This window comes from Sander vitreus, chromosome 20 (assembly GCF_031162955.1).
Source record: "Sander vitreus isolate 19-12246 chromosome 20, sanVit1, whole genome shotgun sequence".
In the NCBI taxonomy this organism is placed as follows: domain Eukaryota; kingdom Metazoa; phylum Chordata; class Actinopteri; order Perciformes; family Percidae; genus Sander; species Sander vitreus.
In genome coordinates this window covers 19,941,185-19,954,819 of record NC_135874.1, presented here as the reverse complement: position 1 = coordinate 19,954,819, position 13,635 = coordinate 19,941,185, and the positions used below count along the sequence as shown (strand labels likewise).

Below are 13,635 nucleotides of genomic sequence, written 5' to 3'. Positions count from 1 at the left end.
TTGGTTTTGACATTGTGGGTCCAGTGGGTTGCTCATGTCTCATTTCAGTCATCTGGCAAGATTTCAAATTAATAATTAACTACCTCTCTCGACCTTTAGGTCATTAACCTAAATTAAATTATGTGCCAGTTTTGACATCCCATCCACAACAGAAATGACAAAAGCTTAACATTAAGGAAAACACACATCCTATAAAAAGGTTTTAATTCTGAAAGGATAACCAGATGACAAGAGCCAGGGGTACTAAATACAAATCATATAGCAGTCCCACAGAGATTAGCTTGGTGCAGGGGTGTCAACATAAAATTGCATATTAATCCATTTGGAAAAATTAAAGCATACTCTTATCACATCAGATGGTTTTAGTCTTATAACAAGACACATTTTAAAGTCAGAAAAACAGCAGGTTAAATGATGCTAAACACCTCTTTTAAGTTACAATATGGGCCAAGACATTCTGTTACTGCCTCTAACAGTTCACACAGCTGTGCAACTTATTAGTTTTCACTAATAAAAAAGGCAATAGTAACAGTACGTTACTGTATGTTGGTTTTTCTCTACACTCCATAAAGGTCAGTGGTTCATGCACATCAGAGACAATCGCACATGCAATCACTTCTCAATGGAATCTATCGTAGACTGTGGAAAATCTTATACCTGCCCAACTCTAACCTCGTTTCCCTGCTCAACAATTTAAAATTATGACACAAGCTTCCTTACAGTTAAGAATACACTAACTGACAAATCAAGCACTTAATGAAACACACTCTTCAGAATGTACCAAACCAGTAAAAAGAAAACAAAAAAAGACTCGAGATTTAACAATTTGTACATTCTAAAGCTGAACCAGGTTGATGACAAACATCAAGAGTGAGTGGAAAATTCAAAAGTGAGAAATCCCCTTTTTTTCAGGACATCTGTGATGGAGACAACTGGGCCTTCCTCATGGAGCGCAGGGCCTTTTCTCTTAGGTGCTTCTCCAGGTCATCCAAGCTGTCCTCTACTTCACTGTCTGATTCCTAAACGAAAAACAGCATGAAATACAGGCCTTTCAACTTGCCACCTGGACACATACAGAATCCTGGTGACTGACAAACCGCATAATAACCACTATTTATATGTTCCCTGTTGAGCAGGAAGCACAAAGCCTTGGTAGCTAAAAATCACAGAAACTAGACATCACCTTTCTAGACTCTCCATCCTCCTCCACACACTGGTTTTCTTGTCCATCTCCAGTCACAGTGCCGCCACTCTTCGCCTTCTTATGTTTCTTGTGCTTCTTGTGCTTCTTCTCTTTCTTGTGTTTCTTTTCCTTCTTCTTTTTCTTTTTCTTCCCACTGCCCTCAACATCGGAATTCTGCAATAGAACAGATTTTTATGAAGACAACGTTAACAATGCAACTAAATAACACCACAAACAACATCACAGGGATAGTTTTTGAAGTATTTTTTTCTGCCAACAAAGGATTTATGCCACAACAGGGGTCTTATTTATTTTCATGTAATTTTTAACAATCTAACGTTATACTTTTTATTTTTGAGGTTCAGAATGCATTCACGGACTCTCAGTATTTAAGGTAATTAAAAGTGTTAAAGAGATGGGATGATGTTGCATATTTAATCTTCAGAGTAAAGTTCACATTACTGTATATTTCCGACTTGATGAAGGTATTGCTGAGGTGATGGTGGATGGCAAGATAGTACTGGCTAATATAATAATACACAACATTATTGGCTTGCTGCCTGTCTATTTACACAGACATGTAAAGTATCTGCATACTTTCATTGCAATAACTGCCAAATTTAATAGGCAGATTGTCCAAAAATACCCATAATAGTCAAGACTCTAATTATGAGCCTGTATATATGCAGCCGATCTTAAGACAACCCTATTAGTCAGTAAGCTCAAATATCTAACCTTGCTTGGGGACTGACTGCCAGAACCACTGCTGGCTTTTTTTGCTGGTGGCAGAGACCCACTGGCTGAGCGAGACGGCGAGGGGGAGGCAGATGCAGGGACTGGACGTTTCTGAGCTACAGGTTGAGGGGAAACAGATCTGGAGGATGCTCTCCTCATAGGCTTGGGACTTGGAGATTGTCTGTGGAGAGGACAAAAGGTGACATTCAAAAAGGGCAATGGCACATGTACATAACAGGTTATAGAACACAAAAAGATAAAAACTGCATTACGACAATCATGAGATGGTGCCATCTGCCTTGCTCACCTCTGGTTGTTGCGTGGCTCTGGGGTGCGGGACACTCTGCGGATGGGTTTGCCACTGTGTGAAGGGGACTGCTGTCTCCTCTGGTTAGATGGAGATGTATTGGAGGTTTCAAAGCGTCCCTGAGGACTGGCAGAACCCCTTACAGCGCGACTGCGGTTTGCAGGGGACGGGGAGAGGCGGCTGGCTGCTGCAACAGGGGATCGCGTATCCCTGCCTGGCCTGACAGAAGGCAACATGGGGCTCCTCCTGTGTCTGGGTGGAGATGAGGATGGAGGAGTGCGTCTCCTTAGAGCAGGAGAACTTCTGCGCTTGGGGGACCTGGACGGGCGTCGCTTGGCCCCTGGAGAAGAGCGTTTTGTGGGAGAGCTAGATATCTTCCTCTTCTGTGGAGGCAAAGGTGAGGGGCTGTAGCGTCGTTGGATAGGGGGTGAATATCGTCTTGGGGATGGAGAACGACGACGGGGAGGTGGGGAAGGAGACCTGGGAAGCCCAAAATGTAATTGTCAAAAAACCTATTTTTTTATTCCGTTAATTATCAAATTATAGCTCTAGAGATAAAATGATTAACATGGCTATACCTTCGTCGAGGAGGAGAGGGAGATCTGCGACGTCGTGGGGGAGACGGGGTGTGACGTCTGCGTCCAGGAGAAGGAGAACGTCTTTTCCTGAAGGGATGCAAATACAAAAAAATTATACATATCATTTGATTTTATCATCATGTTATCCCTATCCGCTGGAAAAACTGCGAATACAGCATCTCTGATTCATATTTTAATTTATTAAATTTATTTTAGAGCCACAAGAGCTAGAGACTTACAGTCTTTTCTAGCTAGAAGCTAACACTCTGGCCGTCACCGTGGTGGGTTTGTAGCCCCTACAGGAGGTATTCTATCCAGCCTGGAACTTGTGCCTTTTTTCAGGGTCTTTGAGCAATAAATCCAAACTCTTACATCCAAGGTTGATTCACTTTATGTCCATAATTTATGAATTTTCGGCCGCCGATCGCTACTAGCTCTGATGCTAACCATCCATTTTGTTTCCCCATGATGCTTTGGGAGACGCTTGTTTTTGTCTTGTAAACCAATGGAAGACCGGTCCGTCACACATTAGGCCCATATGAGGCCAGCAATACATCATCCGAGGGACAAAGATTGTTTATTATGAGGAGAGATCACTCGAAATCAGAATAGTAAGATGTGACCAAAGAGTCTATTACCGGTCTAAACCGTTCTACAGAGAAGAATGGCATTACCGTTTTGAGTTTTGGGATAAATTTGGGCCTTTTTTGAAGAAATGTAAAGAGTTTGTCCTTTTAGGAGTTATAATGTTCATTAAGTTTATTTTTGCACTGGATGACTCCAAAACATGAGAACTGGAGATTGGCTTAGCTTTTATTGCTGTGTGTGGGATATCAATACATATCTGTGAGATTCAATTTCCGTTTTATTTGTCTTTATGGTCCCACAACCTTTTTTTTTTTTTACATTCAAGTGACCTCACTGCATCACAAATATTTTAATAGTCCAGTTTGTCTGAAAAATCTCTGATGTTTATAGATTGACTGTGCACAACAGGGTTGATGTTATATAAGCTTTTTTTTTTTTTAGAAAATAAAACCAGACGGACCATGAGTTGTCAAAAATACCTGAGGGTACAGAAGGTTAACCGTTAGATAATAATGTGCAAGTACTGTGCTAAGTAACATCTAACCTTGGAGAGGTATCCCTGTGTCGCCTCCGAGGGGAGGGTGTGCGGCTGCGCCTCCTCCTGACTTCCCCATTTCTGGCACCTGGCCCTGTAGCTGGCCTCTTGTGCCCCTCGTCTTCGGAGGAGGAAGACCCTGTATCTGAAACCAAACAGACAGAGGACATCAGCAACTGTTTTATTGCAGCCTTGACTGACTGTATGCGGTGAGGAAAAAACACCAAGGTTGGGGTTAGGGCACAGCTTCAAAAGTCCATGAGACGATGGGTGCAAGATGGCATATACAGAGACTTGGTTAGAAAAAAAGAGGGGTTGGGTATGGGAAAGACAGAACGGGGATAAAAACGCTTATAACCTGAAGACGACTGTCGATTCTGCCTGCGATACTGACGTCGCTGCTGCACCGAATCTGCTGTTGCCTCTTTCTCATTTTTATCCTCGTCTGAAATGTAGAGCATTGAGTGTCTCATCAGTGTTAGCAAAATCAGTGAAACAGACTGCCATGGGAAAGTAAGTTAATACAGAAAAACTGATATACCTGTGGCTTGAGTTTTTATTAGGTCTATGCATGGCATTTATCCATATTTTTAGATAGAGCTGGGCAATATATTGATATCGTGACATGAGACTAGATATCATCTTTGATTTTGGATATCGTAATATGGCATAAGTGTTGTCTTTTCCTGGTTTTAAAGGCTGCATTACAGTAAAGTGATGTCATTTTCTGAACTTACCAGACTGTTGTAACTGTTCTATTATTTGCCTTTACCCACTTAGTCATTATATCCACATTACTGATGATTATTTATCAAAAATCTCATTGTGTAAATATTTTGTGAAAGCACCAATAGTCAACACTACAATATCGCTGCGGTATCGATAGAGGTATTTGGTCAAAAATAATAGCGATATTTGATTTCCTCCATATCACCCAGCCCTATATTTGGAGCCGTCACAATTCTAAAATTTTACTATACAATTATCTCAGAAATAATTGCGATTAACGATATAATTGTCTCTTTCAGTCAATTTTAAAATTATTTGCCTATTACTTTTTCAAACAAATGAAAGTTTTTAATGAATCCCAGGATACATCTTTTGGTTATATCACTGTTTTGTGACCCAGATAATGTAATAACACAGCCTAAGAAGTAAACTGACAAAATAAAATAATCAATAAAAAAAACAAAGCATTAATCATTGTGAGCATGTTCGATTTCTCTGGCTGAGATCATGGATGCATTAAGAGATATTTAGAGTTGCTATGGCAACAAGCTGGAGCTAGCATAGCTTTAGCGCAACAGTCCGACCAATAACCACTTATATAATTACAATTTGGCACATCTAAACAAAATCAACAATTACCATCAACAGTCATACCCCTTAGGACCTTTAAAAAGGTTAGCAAACAAGTTGTGATTTACAGATTAGAAAATTAAGAGCCCAAATCCCAGAGGAACTACTGTAGCATAATGTTAAAAAATGACGGCCATTTCCGGTAACTTAACTAAATTTAACAAAGCACAATGATAGATTAAACACAATAGACAGACGAACATTACTAAAAACGTGTCAAAGGTGGTTCGGTGGATTATTAACATTCAAAAGCCGTCATGACTTGCAACTGCGGATGGGGCTTCCTCTGGTAGTAATCCATAGGATAGCTACAGTTCTGGGACATTACACCGTTTGTAAACGTGTTTGATGGATGCAAACCAAAGTGTGACCTCTCTCTTTGTTACAGGCCTACATACATTTATATTTCTATTGTCAGTTGTGTTAGTATAAGTGTATTTCATGAGGTTTTTGTTAATTCCCGTTTGTCTTGATACCCCAAGTGGTTTCAATACACAATTATCAAAAGCAGCTTAACATATTGCATCATTGTAATGAGGTCCTTGGGCATACATTCACTCAACTTTCTACATCGCAAAAAAAAAGATCCATTTGCTACTGTCTAACATAACCTGGTTTCTGAACTGAAGTCAGAATATTCATTTTGGCATGAGGTGGAAGCAGGATTTTCACACAAGCCCATGGAAATCATTTTTCTTTTTGCACAGGTAGACCAAGCTTCTACCATTAGCCTAGCAATCTTAGCTTGTAGTGCATTTTCACAAATAATCCTTTTCATGTCATTGGCACAATGATTAAAAGTGGGTAATTTGTAATGGGAAACACTAATGTGGTAAATGAACATGCGCAAACGTGCCCCTTCCTGCTGAAAACCGGGGCAAGTAGAAGTGGCTGGGAACTCAATATGACCCGCCATCAAAATGTGTGAACCGTGAGGTGACAGGCCATTATATTTCTTCAAAGAGACAATGTAATGCTTACCTGACTCAGACCCTTCAGAAGGTCTGGGCTTGGCATTATCAGATGGAGAATCACCCCTTCCTCCTGGTTTTCGCTTCAAACCTTAAAAACCAAGACAAAACAAGAATTATAGATGCACTTTTGATAATCATATTCTTTTACTATAGCTCTTGAAATAACAGCCTAGTCCTAAAAATGCACAGGAATTATTTGTCTTTCTGTAAGCTCAACAAGGGAATTTAAGCATTACACGGTTTTAAATGAGATCTAACTTCTAAAACACAAGAGGAGCTATAAGCATCACGTGTTTGTCAGTATGAGATAAAGACGTAATTATTTAGGGGGAGCAATGAAAGAATTCTAGAGATCATACCAAATGATCTGGGTGGCGATGCAGAGCCTCTGCCCCTTCTGGCCCGTGGAGATGGTGATCGTCTGTCCTTCCCTGCAGGGCTAATGGGGTTGTCAGGATGATGGACCGGTTTCCGGGGCGGTGTGTTAGATATTCTTTTCATTGCTTTTTTAGGTGAGCGAGAGTTGGAAGAGCTGCTGCCAGAGGACGAAGCGGAGCGAGAGCGCCTCCTGCAGGACACAAACACATTAACAACATTAAAAGTGTATTCTCGTGGGACGTCAGGGGTTTACCCAGTAGAGTGAGTGACTTGGCATTGGCCTGGGTTCTAATCATAGACTGTATATTAATGGACAGCGCATGTGTGACGTCACCCATTGGTTTGATCTGCTATCCGTCGTCGAGTTTGCTGTTACAGGCACAGCCATCTTGGTTACAGATGTGACGATTTTAGACGAGAGGGAGGAGTGAGGGAGGAGCTGCTTACAATCTACGTTACGTTCACTGGCAATCACATCATAGCCACGCCCTAAAATACCCCCTGCTTTATCGCCGATTTAAAAATCAACGAGACCATAATTCAAAAAAATGGGCCCAGATCTACTGTACACAATTGTGGCGGCCAGTAAAATACTAAAACAATATAAATAGATAATAGGTTATCTAATACATAAATAGATTGATCCTTTAACCACTAGGCTGCAGCCACTGACCTGCGGACGGGGGAGCGTCTGTGTCTCTGTCTGGAGCTGGTAGGACCACGTCTGGGGGGGCTCCTTCGACGAGGAGACATCCTCCTCCTGGGACTCGGTCTTCTACGAGGGGAGTAAGATCTGAAATGGGGTATATAGGGAAAGAAGCTTTGACCTTTTTTCTCTTCTTTAAGAACGTTTATACAAGATCATTGGAACAGAAGACCAGAGGAAACCATAATAACTTAAAATGAAATAAACAGAAATTACCTAGAACGGGAGCGTCGCCTGCGAGTGCGGGAATGAGAACGAGAACGATGGTGAGGTCTTTCCCTCCTGCTGTCCTTCTCCCTTTCCCGGGACCTGGGCCTTTCCTCTTTCTTATTAGTCTTCTCTGGCGAAGATTCTTTGACTTCAGTCACAGAGTCTGGTTTCACCACCTCCACAATTGTGTCACTACAGCCCACAGAATGAAGTTTAAAATTCTAACCCAAGGTTTGTATTATTTATGTGAAAGCAAAGCTGCAGTACTATACTGCCTGTTTCTAAGCTAAATATAATTATGGATGAATGCTACTTTTGCTTTTGATCCAATGCACTGCAACAACCCCCTCCCTCCCCCCATTAATAATGAAAGGATTAACATGAAAGAAATTTGAAAGTATGACTCATAAAACTGACTTGAATTACAAAAATGAAACACTTAAAACAAAATAAATCTTATATTAGGAACAAATAAGTACTGACTGAATCCAAGCCAAAGTTTTACACAAGGAAAGTATTTTACAAACCAGATGGATGGAGTTTCTTGGATGACTGGTTCTGGCAGAACTCCTTCCAATGTATCTGGCTCCACAAGCTGCTCCAAAGGTTTCGTGGGCAGCTGCATCAGGGGTGGAGGGGGTGAACTGCTCTCAACTGGACTGGGTTTGCGCCTTGGGGAGCGCGAGGCACTACGTTTCCGTTCCCTCTTCACTGGCGACCTTCGCCGTGGTGATGGTGACCGTGTCTTCCGTCTGGACAGAGAAGTAGCAAACAGAATAAATAGCCTACACACATCCAACATCTGTCCACTGATCTCAATACTGATCTCTCTCTTACCTCCTTGGGCTTTTTGACTGAGCCCTCTCTCTGATGTCCTTTTCCTTCTTATCATCATCGACCTTCTTCAGGGAAGCTAGCTTCTCCTGTTCAATCTACCGGAAATGGAACAACGGGGAAACAATCAAATAACCATCAACAACCATATATGTTCTATCCTGAAATACAGTATTTATACACTGCATACCTGCAAACTCAGAAGGGCTTTTAAAAAAAAAAAAAAAAAAGCATAAAATGACATTCGGCGATATTAAAGAACGGCTTGTTTATTGCCAAGGCCGCAGGGTCAAAATAAAATGTATTAAAAATGTAATAACCTATTTCACCAGTAAATTCCCGTTAAACGACAAAAACAACCACTGGATGGGAAAAGGGTATTTTACAATAACTTTGAATGCACCACGAGGCTGGTGAGGCGAGGCTGACACCAAAGAGATTTTATTGTGAAGAAGACCGTAGGTTTTTGAAAGTCTGTGTTCGTTCGGCTCTCAGTACATATGTAGCTTCTAACTGAATCCATGTGGTTTGACGTTTAGTTTCTAGATTATATCTGCTTTATTTTACGCTTCATGTTTGCTTATGGAGTGGTGTTAACGTTACTGCTGATGAAGACCCAACATTTCCTGATTTTTCCCCTTCATAATGAAAGCATTTAAATAACAAAATAACAGGGGACTTTTGTGGTGAAGAATTTTTAAGAAATGAAACCATTCCAGAGGCAGTTTGACTACTTAATCCGCTGTCTTTCTCCAGAGCTAACGCAGCGCTGTGGAGATATGTCTGGCAATGTCAGCCTTTTAAATAACTAACGTACGAGTACGAGTAGGAATTCTGAAACTAAAAAACAACTTTATTTGAGTAGGAGGCCCTTAATGTGACTCAGGACACATTTCCATTCTCACTGCAATAAGAATGCGGACATATGCTGCCTCGACCTCCTCTGAATGGGGTTTTAGTGATCGGATCTCAATGCGTCCACAATGCGTGTCCTGAGAGCGTTTCCACTTGTACTTAGAGCTGTCCACTTGTGATCCGATCACTCAGATTGCATTTTACTACCAGGTGGAAACAGGGTCTCTGTGTCTTATAGGCATTTTACAAAAGGGTGTTTGACAAATTGTATACGCCTCTACCCAAAACAGTCAGACTTATTTACACCAGCTTTTTCCAAAACTTTGTAATCACTGTCCAGCAACCACAGATCAATGACTTTCTTACAGCATACCGAGCCATTTTGCCAAATTTACTTCAGGGAGAAGCTCACCTGTCTCTGTTTAATTTCCTCTTTCTTCTGTTCAAGAAAAGCAGAGGGGATGCCAGCAATGTTCTCCTGGGCACTCAGCAGCAGGGGCCACAAGTCCCTCATGAACTCCCGGGCATTCTTCCCATTCAAGAAGCCCGTCAGGTTGATCTGCATCATCTTGCTATCTGGGTGCTGCAACACACACACACACACACGAAGGGGGGAGAGAAAAGACCATATGGCCATTGAAATAATGGAAGGCAAAATATCAGGGGGTGGGGAGGGTAGGATCCCACAAATGGGACTACCTACCCTCTAACCCTCACTAAACTATACCTGTGACTGTGTAATTAACTATACTCAAAACATGTAAGACACTGACTACAATTCTTAACATACCTGGGTCCAATACTTGAATCAATAATAAATGTGTGATTGATTTAAAATCGTACTCACAAACTCAAACTGAGAATGCGAGCTAGCTGGGGGGACATATCTAGTGATATAAAAACGGCATGCAATATTGCTTTTATACCTATTTCTGATTCTTATTCCCCAGATATACAATCAATAACATACCCACTAATTACATTTCTGTGTCCCTGCCCACCCCTTGTTCTCCGGTCACCCCACAGTCTACACTTCATGAGTTAAACAAATAGCCACAATACAGAGTGCATTAAAACCCAACACTGCAAGTACAGTTCCGGTGTCTTCAGTGAGTCCCGTGGGATCAGTGGGCACGGAGCTCCCTTGGCTTGCTTCCGCCTCCCTACCGCTTGAGACTCAACCACCTTGAGCTTAATGTTATATCATTTATCTAAATTGCAAGAGACGAACAAGCAATAATGAGTACACAGTTACACAAAAAAGGAGTTTTATTTCAACAACTGATAGAATTATTGTGAGATACCGTAATCTCAATTGAATTTCCCTTTCTTACCATTATGCAACAGTACCCTTTAAACTTAGCTTAACCCAGACCACCCCCAAAATCTATGGCAAACAAAAGATCATACAAAAAAGAACCAAAAAAAATATATTTTTTAAGCGTCAGTTCTGGTGTCACAGATATTAAATAAATACATGTGGTTTTTGGCGTCTTAGGAGAACGAAAGTTATTAATGTGGGTTATACGCTTATAAACCAAAACTAGCATTGAAATATTATACTATGGGATGGAATCCTAGTAATAAATGTATAATGAAGAATACTGTGTGTAAATTACTTACTTATCCTGCCCCTGTTTTCCTATTTCCAAAAGTAAGCCAGTGCAATGGAAATTACCCATTACCCAGACATCACAAGTGGTTCGACATATCAGTAGGGTACACATTACGATGGAATAAAAGGAAACTCTTGAGGACAATGAGCCTACTTAAATACTCTTAACTAAAAGTAGCCAATAGCCTATGATATAAAGAACATGCACAATTAGTATTTAAAAATGAACTACATAACATCAGTGGGGCTCAGCATTACAGCTATACTGGCAAAAGGGATTTTGTTAAGGTCAAAAACATGACCACTACAGATATTTCAATAGCCTTCCAGTTTAAAGAGTAACTTAATACCAAACAGAAAAGTATCGTTTCCTGTGGTTCAAAATCTCAAGTCTGACGACATGCAACTGAGATGCTGGGTGCTGTCAGATACTTAACAGACTTGTTACAGAATAACTCAAAATCAGATGAAAATCTTGTTTTTGTTGACCTCCAGAGGTTGAAGTTCTCAATTTGCTACAGTGATGTAGATACACAACAGGGGTGTGTTCATGGCACTCTCACATCCCTGTAAGGTGTAGTCACAAGTGCAACAGAAAACCCTGCTGACCACACCCAACAGAGGTGCAAAAGAGATAAAACTTTAAATCAGAGGCACAATACTTTTCAGATTGGTGTTAAAATACTCCTAGTTACTCTTTAACGAATGTAAACAAGGAGATCCATTACTCTAAACACTAGGCTGTGGCAAATTGTTAAACCCTCCCTGATTTCATCCTATAATTCCAGTTACATTTAAAAGGGATCTGGGCAATTTATTGATGCACTGCTAATACCTACAGAACATGATTATGGCATTGTTCAGGTATGTCTTTCACTGACATGATATTGGTAATCCCTGCATATAACTCACCTCAAACCACACACTGCATCATGAAGGGAGAGTTGGGCTCAGTGACTTTGGGCTCAGGAGAGAGCTAATTAGGTGTTGGTGCTATACTTCTGATGCAAGGTATAACATCCATATTGGTTCAGGCCTTTTAAATCATAAATCACATCATCATTAGAAGACTGCTGAATAAAGGCACTTTGTCACATAACAGCAAAACATAGTTATGTCATAAATCAGTTTAACACCAATTGTTACTTTACCCATTCAATTTCAAATTTGACTAGGATTTGCTTACATCCCTTCTTACTATCTAAACAATGCCCTCAAATGTATGACAGTTTTGAAAAAAACAAAAACATAAAACACTTTAAAGACATTACCTTCTCCTCGAGCTGGTTAAATATGAACTCTATGACGACATCATCCTCGAACCCCAGAATCTCTGTCACTCGCTGAGTAATCCAAGGTTTGATGACTTCCAGGTTCACTTTGGTCATGTCCACCTAAGGGTGAAACAAGCAATCAATGGTAGCCAGTTAGTAAAGACAATAAAATGACCTGAGGCTTCAATGTATAGGCTGTGTTTCACAGTTTCATGCAATCATAAACAACAGCGACTGCCACATCACAAACATAACTAGTCAGTACATCTTTTCAAGGCAGCAAAATGTGTTTGAGAAAGAAAGGGGTACTGACAGTGTAAAAATAATGCAAATGTAGATGATCTTATACCTTCTTGTCCAGACATTCTGCAAACTTCAGCTGCTTCAGCAGTTTCTTCTGCTTGTTGCTGAAACGGTTGTCTTGCTCCGCACTTGTGCCCTGGGGAAAAATCAACAATCGACTCTTAGTTGGTTAATTTAAGTTGGCAATAATATCTACACGCTTATAAACGTATGCTTACAACATGTCTTGCACATTATTCATTAAGATGCATAACAACTTCCTTGGTATTTGGCCAGTGTAACGTAAGCGTGACTGTACTAACATACCGGTGATACTTACATCAACATCACACTGAGTTAAAGTTAAGTTGGAAAACATAATTATACTTGTGCTAACACATGACGTCACGTTAACATTTTATTATTAGTTTAATACAGTTTACGTGACCACAGTACCGTGTTAAATCTAAACCGTCAAACTGAATCAGATATGACGATGATACCAACAAGCTAACGTTAGCTAAGCTAATAGTCAGCCTGCTTAATCCTCCAGGGGAAACTGACAGGCTAATATTAGCCACCAGCTGGAGGCTATCTTGACCGACAACAGCGCTGACATAGACAGAGTATCACAAGTCACATTAGTGTTGTTATTCAGTGCATCTACTTATTTTAGCTAACGTTAGGGTAGTAGTTATCGTGAGTACTCCACAGAGACGGAAGCGGTGCACCATGGCCATGGCCGCCCGGACGCCATCTTAGCAGAAGTAGCTAGCTAGTTAGCTAGCTAGGTTGGCTCGTCTATTTCCTGCAAATGAATATGTAAAGGCTATTGTGTGCAGGCAATGTATCGTTACATAAGGCTATAGGGTAACAAACAAAATTATGTAAAGACGTGTAAACTCTGGATATAGTCCAGTTGAAACACGGCTCTTGTTGAAATCCAAGATTGTTTGTCATCAGTTAATAGACGGAGCCCTGACCACAACGTTACCGCCTGACTGTATGTCCACCTAAATACAGCATATTAATGTATAAAACAAGGAGTATATATATCCATGCAACTTAGCAGTAAGACACTAAAAAGTCAGAAATACTTTTGTAGAACTTACGCGGAAGAATCCCGCGTCCATTATCGGAGAAAATGGATATTAGCAGGCGGTGTTGAGAAAGACGTGCGTGGCTCCGGTGAGATTAGTACTGGCGAGCCGGATGAAGGGTG

The 13,635-nt window shown here is 40.7% G+C and overlaps 1 protein-coding gene across 3 annotated transcripts; it reads right to left on the bottom strand.

Annotated features, from left to right (window-relative positions):
• Positions 1-187: 187 nt before the first annotated feature.
• On the bottom strand, positions 188-13,635 carry srrm1 (serine/arginine repetitive matrix 1). 3 transcript variants are annotated; one of them, XM_078276908.1, is made up of 17 exons: positions 13,526-13,635; positions 12,481-12,570; positions 12,129-12,251; positions 9,655-9,825; positions 8,391-8,485; positions 8,081-8,305; positions 7,560-7,745; positions 7,311-7,430; positions 6,619-6,827; positions 6,267-6,347; positions 4,285-4,371; positions 3,936-4,071; positions 2,804-2,890; positions 2,226-2,705; positions 1,919-2,099; positions 1,184-1,357; positions 188-1,019 (listed from the first exon to the last, which is right to left on the bottom strand). In XM_078276908.1, the coding sequence occupies exons 1-17, from the start codon at positions 13,544-13,546 to the stop codon at positions 909-911; spliced, it is 2,577 nt and encodes an 858-aa protein (XP_078133034.1). In that variant the 5' UTR covers positions 13,547-13,635; the 3' UTR covers positions 188-908. The 3 variants fall into 3 exon arrangements, with proteins under 3 accessions (XP_078133034.1, XP_078133036.1, XP_078133035.1); XM_078276909.1 differs by having other exon boundaries at positions 972-1,012; XM_078276910.1 differs by lacking the exons at positions 12,129-12,251; positions 12,481-12,570; positions 13,526-13,635 and adding an exon at positions 11,770-11,892.

Excerpts from the sequence above, each read along its gene's own strand:
- srrm1 (XM_078276908.1), bottom strand. The coding sequence starts at position 13,546 with ATGGACGCGGGATTCTTCCGC. Across the intron at positions 4,372-6,266 it reads TTCTGAAGGGTCTGAGTCAG|ACGAGGATAAAAATGAGAAA; the intron begins GTAAGCATTACA and ends TCTACATTTCAG. Across the intron at positions 2,100-2,225 it reads GAGCCACGCAACAACCAGAG|ACAATCTCCAAGTCCCAAGC; the intron begins GTGAGCAAGGCA and ends TCCTCTCCACAG.